At 25.4% G+C, this 6,079-nt stretch overlaps 1 protein-coding gene across 1 annotated transcript; it reads right to left on the bottom strand.

Annotated features, from left to right (window-relative positions):
- Positions 1 to 987: 987 nt before the first annotated feature.
- On the bottom strand, positions 988 to 4,795 carry LOC135930141 (large neutral amino acids transporter small subunit 1-like). The gene is made up of 5 exons (XM_065466927.1): positions 4,782 to 4,795; positions 3,770 to 3,814; positions 1,866 to 1,989; positions 1,267 to 1,370; positions 988 to 1,126 (listed from the first exon to the last, which is right to left on the bottom strand). Exons 1-5 carry the CDS (start codon positions 4,793 to 4,795, stop codon positions 988 to 990), a joined length of 426 nt encoding a protein of 141 aa, XP_065322999.1.
- Between the last annotated feature and the right edge of the window lie 1,284 nt (positions 4,796 to 6,079).

The raw sequence follows: 6,079 nt of genomic DNA, 5'->3' as shown, positions 1-6,079 counted from the left end.
ACTTGATGTTAGAATCTTTGAATTGAATCTATTTGAGATATAATAACCTGGAAATGCTACAAATAGAAATAAAAAAATTAATAAAGTAGAATCATATGGTGGGATTAAAAAAAATTTTTACCAGTTAGCAAACAAATTAGTCCGGTGACGCCAATATCTTTAGGTTTCGATATTATAGGAGATATGATTAGAAAGAGGCATACCAAAAAGCAAAGTATATGTATACCGATGTTCAACTACATTATTAATATAAAATAAAATAAATTATAATTAGAGACATTTCAAAATTAAATTTTTTTGGCCCAAGCTCGTCCGAAGCCTCATGAATAAATTTTTTATAGCTTTCTATAGATGAAAAATGTATCTCAAAATCTTATTTTATTTTTCATTTTTAAAATAATAACATTATATTTAAATATTCCGGCAATAAATGGAATGATTAAATGAGGTTTATTTATTTTATTCAATGCTATTTATAAAAATAAATGTGAAATATTTCCCACTTCTTAATTTTTTATTAAAACATTTTAAATTTATTTTAATAATGTCCCACGTGCTGGGTTCTGGCCTACCCTGCCAGACGTTGTATTTAGCCATTCGGAAAATAATCTTGATTACACGCTGTTTGTATTCTATAACCCCCTTTTTGAATTGCAAATCAAGAATGTTATATACTTTTATAGGTCACTCCAAATCTTTCCTTTTGAACCTGAGGTAAATGAGAGCCAAAATACAGAGGACAATGAAGAAGAAGAAAACGAAGCAGAAAAAATTTATCAGCGTATCGATATCTTTCCCAATCAAATACAGTATCGATAAAAAGCCCTAATATAAATATAAATTATAACTCTAGATCAATAATCATGTAAATAATGTGATGTTAGTTATACCCAAAATCAAAAATTATCTATAAATTTATGTAGTTTTGTTAGTTTAATTTCATAAAAAAAGAAGTAATTTTTATAAAATTATACAACAAATCATTTGTCAGACCAAATCATACGAATAAATCATTGTCAAAAAACAAACTAAGATTAATATTGCAGGTATTGGCGTGAAATATTTCCCGTGTATCATGGCAAAAACCTCTGGCAGTTGTTTTTCTTGTGTTCCTATTAATAAAATCCTATTTTTTAAAAAAATCATAAGGATTTTAAATAATATATGACTGATATAGTTTTAGGTTGTTGAAAGTTAACGAATGTTTTTGACATTACTCTGCCATTTAAGTTATACCAAATATTTTGCTATAAATAAATTCAGTACCTTCCTGAGGTAAATAATATTCCATTCGCGCTGCCGATGGCGGATAAAGCAACGAAAAATGGCATAATCCAGGCCAATCTTGGGTCAATTTTGAACGAGAAATCCTAATAATAATAGAATAATAATTTTTTAAATAAATATGCGGCATTGCGAATAATAATTTTTTAAATAAATATGCGGCATTGCAACCCTAGTTGTCATCCAGTCTAGAAAAGAATAAAGTGGTAGACGAGGGGGAGAGGGGGTAAATAAGATCACTTTAATAGGGTTTCTTATAAAAATATAATTGAGGGTAAGTATCAGGCCTAAGTATTTAAATCAAACATACAACTTTTAAAGCCCCCAGTTTAGGAGTCAATCTAAATTTATTCTATCGGCGGACTCAAAAAAAATGCCCATTATATTTATTTTACAAAGCTTGTATCAATCATGAAAAAATTTTTATATATAAAAATCATAAAATATTAGGAATTTAAGCAAAATTTGATAGAAAATCCTTGGCTTAAAAAAATATTTCATAGATGTTGAAAAATATTTCAATCTCTGGTTTAAAATAAATGTAAGATATATATATTGAGAGAATTGAATTACGATTTTACAAATGCAACGGCTAAAGATGTCTTTATTTCAGAAGGAGATAAAACCGCTAAAAAAGCTACGTTTGTCAACAAATAAACTAAAGTCACTATTGGCATTGCAATTATGATGGCTGATGGAAGATTTCTTTGTTTAAATATATAGTGAATATAATAAGATAAAAATTGTTTGTTTTTTAAAAAAGTCCCAATATAAAGAATAATTTTCTTAAAAAACGCTTACATATAATATTTTAAAGTTTATGGTTGCGCCCGAAAGATATTTAAAAATTCCAAAAGTTTTAATGTTTTAAGGAAGAATTTGATGATGTTTATAAAATTTTAAAGAAACCTAATAATAAAGTATACAAATATGTTTTGGCCATATTTTTTTTTTTTCAATTAAAGAAGGATTTCGTGTTCGAAGAAGTTTTCCAATTAAATTTTTTGAAGTTTTGGACACAGCCTTATTTATTTCTTTTAAAAATATTATCACAATTCAATACCCTGTTAAAAATTCCAAAATTTTAAACTTTCAAAAGATTAAGGAAGTCTAAAAATGATAAAGTTTTAAAAAATTATCACAAATAATATGTTTTGGCCTTATTTTTATTTATTTATTTTATTAATGCTGTGTCCTAAATATATTTAAATAAAACCTCAAAATTTATAAATTTTCGTAAATTAATAAAATTATAAAACATGCTCGAATCTTCCATTATATTTATTTAAAATTTTGTAAAAATTATTTCCTAGAAAATGAAAACATGGCGCAATATTTGAAAATACTTCCGGTGGAAAATTTGAAGTGATAGAACGGTAAATATTATTTTATTTTAATCATATTTATTTACAGATTCTATGAACATTATATCTCAATATTGATAGCAATTATAACTTACACTAAAGAAATTAAGCTTAAAATCAGCCATCACCCACCTTTAAAGTAATTAAATTATACTGTAGTTCTCGGGTATAGGCTTTTTCTTTGTCCCACTCCTTTTAAATTAAAGCCTATAGAGGTTTAAGCAACATTTTTCGAAATGTTGTGCCTACAAGTACGTGCGGCTTGCCCACAAACGTGTGGAGGGCTCCTCATATTTTTACTTTTATACCCAAATTAAATTGTTCCAATTAGATGGAAATGAGGAAAACCTAGCGTAGCTCTGTTGTGTATTCAACGTTAGAGGGCGATGCGCTATATATCACGTAAAATAATGAAAAACAAAACAAAACAAAACAAAAACAAAACAAAACAAAACAAAACAAAACAAAACAAAACAAAACAAAACAAAACAAAACAAAACAAAACAAAACAAAAACAAAAACAAAACAAAACAAAAAAATACGAGAATAAAATACGAAAGATAACGATGACACCAAATACTTTAATATTATTATTTACTATTGTTTTAATAAAAATTACATAAATTTATAAATTTTAAGCAAAATTCAAACGAAAAATGATTTATAACAGTATTTTATTTTTACTAAAAATAGTTTATGTTAATTTTTTCTTCAAAATTATTTATTTATTTATATTTTTGATATTTAGGACATTGAAATAAAAAAAATTATGTTGAATAAAATATAATATCCCTTACGTCTTATAAATTTACAATCCTTCTCATTCTAAACGTTTCTCAGCCGCTAAAGCGAAGTATAGTTTATATGGCAACGAGAAATTCAATATAATTCAGTATTACATTTGGGTATGAATAAATCTTTAAAATATAGATTTATAATTTCATGACAAAATTAATTCGTGAAGCCACATTATATGAATTAAATTTTAAAGATTATTCTATTTTATGAATTCCTTCATACACTGAATTCCTCTTCAATGACATTAAAATATATATATAATAAATATTATTTTTTTATTCCCAACATTATTATAAATACATAAAGTTTTAAAATAAATTAACCTGTTAGGATTTTTTAGTTCCTCTGTCACGAAATTCAAGAAATTCCTTAATATATATTTTTTTTAAAAACCTTAATATATCTCCTATATGAACTTTTAAACTTGATATAAATCTATTAGTTTTCCCATAGATTTTTTTATATAAAATATAAATGCTTAAGGGTTAACGACAAAGTTGCTTACTATTTATAAGATAAGTATTCTAAACATGCTGCAGGGTTGGGCAGTACCGCGAATACTTGTATCTAAGATACAAGATCCTTTTGTATCTTGTTCTCAGTATCTTATTGACATTTTTAATAAGATACTAGTATCTGTATCTAAGATCCTTTATTTTGAAAAGAATCTTGTATCTTTTTCATTTTCTTTAAAAAGATACAGATGCAGATTCTTTTTAATATTCATGTTTATAACATTTACATATCACACAATGTAACTTTATTTTCTTCGTGAAATCTTGTATATTTTCTTTATTTTTTCCTGCTATATTTTAAATATATTGATAACCAAAATTAGTTGGAAATTTTACAGATCACAAAGATAGATAGATTAAAAATAACAACACCGAAACAAAATAAGTAAAGGTTATATTTTATATGTAATATTTTTTAATTTGTGAATGTTTAACATTTATAGTAGTGAAGATGAAATTATGGAAATAGGTTCTCGTGAATCAAATCCGAATCTTAAAATTTTAGATGGAAAATTTTATAAAGTAATTCATGTGAAAAAGGATAAGGTACAAGCCAAATGTCAAAATTGCACAAGTAAAAAAGTTATTAATGGTTGAATAAACTTCTCTACAAACTTTGTTAAACATATTAAAGTATAGTATATATTTTTATTTTATAATTATTAACATAATAATACCTATGCTTAAGTCCCTCTTAGATAATTGTTATTAAATTTTTTTATAAAAGATGGTTGATTATCAAATTAAAATCATTTTGGATCACTTTTTAAGGTCGATCCGATCCGATATTCCCTACATTAAATTGATATCGGCCGATTACCGATCCGATATCATATCTAATTTTTTATTCTGTAAAGATAGGTTTTAATTTTTAATATACTTTTTATTAGTATAACATCTATAATTTAACTCTACCATAACTTAGATCATTTAAATATATTATAATGATCAGTTATAGTTTATATTCAATTCAATTGCAATTCTAAAAGTATATAAAATATTTTTATTGTTAAATCACTTTTATATAATAAGTAATAACATTAATCTATATACATATTAAGTAATAAACAATTATATAATGAAATTTGAAATAAATATTTAAAATAATATTTAACATTAATATAAGATTTCTTTTTAGAAATACCAATATTTCCAACTTATCAGAGGTCAGCCTGCGGCGATACTAACTGTCAATATCATCAGCATCACTAAAAACAGATTCTGAAGAGATTATCACACACTTTTATAAATAGAATGCGCAAAAACATAACATTTGAGTATTTTAAAATGGGTGAAATATCGGCCCATCCGATGAAAAATATCGGCACATCCCTAATATTTTATATTTAATTATTTTAGCAAGTTATTATTAGAGCAAATATTTAAACTAAATTTAACTTTATTAGTTACTTTTATTTATTTATGATATAAGTAAAATTACATTACAGTATTTATTTACAAAATTTAATCAATTTAAATGCATTAAAGAAAATTGTTTTGTATTATCTTCATATTTTTTATATATAATTAATGATTTTACAAGAAATATATAAAAAAAATTTGAAAAGAGATTCAAATGATATTTATATTAGATATCTGCAGGCCCGACCCGTACCCGACTCGGTCCGCCACGGCCCGAACGGGCTTCGTGCCGGGCTCGGGCCTAATTCTATTTAAAATAATTGGGTTTGGGCCGGGCCTAATATTTAAAAAAAAATTTGGGCCGGGTCGGGTCGGACCTTATAAATTTTTTTAAATATATCTAAATTTATCAATTTTATATTGAATTTTTTATGTAAAATAAAAATATTTGATTTTATTTATTGAAACTAAACGACATATAATACTTGTCTTTTATTTTGAGTAATTATAAAGCTTAATTTCTATGTTTAAATAAATTCAGGCCGAGCTGGGTCGGTAAATTTTTTTTAAAAAAAAGTCGGGTTCGAACCGGGCCGGCAAACATTTTAAAAAAAATTTTGGTTCGCGCCGGGCCGGCAAAACTTTTCTAAAAAAAATTCGGGCCGGGCCGGGCTTGAAAAATTAGGCCCGATTCAGATCATTAATTGATGGTAATCAAAATAGAGAAATTAATTGCCGAACGTTTTTTTTAACACA

Source organism: Gordionus sp. m RMFG-2023, chromosome 5 (genome assembly GCF_954871325.1).
Source record: "Gordionus sp. m RMFG-2023 chromosome 5, tfGorSpeb1-WG-v2, whole genome shotgun sequence".
Taxonomy (NCBI): domain Eukaryota; kingdom Metazoa; phylum Nematomorpha; class Gordioida; order Chordodea; family Parachordodidae; genus Gordionus; species Gordionus sp. m RMFG-2023.
This window is presented reverse-complemented; position numbering and strand designations above follow the sequence as displayed.

What these genes read in the sequence shown, in the direction of transcription:
- LOC135930141 (XM_065466927.1), bottom strand. An exon ending in GAACTAAAAAATCCTAACAG is followed by an intron (nt 1,990 to 3,769) that starts GTTAATTTATTT and finishes ATTTAAACAAAG; the next exon opens with AAATCTTCCATCAGCCATCA. An exon ending in CATCTTTAGCCGTTGCATTT is followed by an intron (nt 1,371 to 1,865) that starts GTAAAATCGTAA and finishes TATTATTATTAG; the next exon opens with GATTTCTCGTTCAAAATTGA.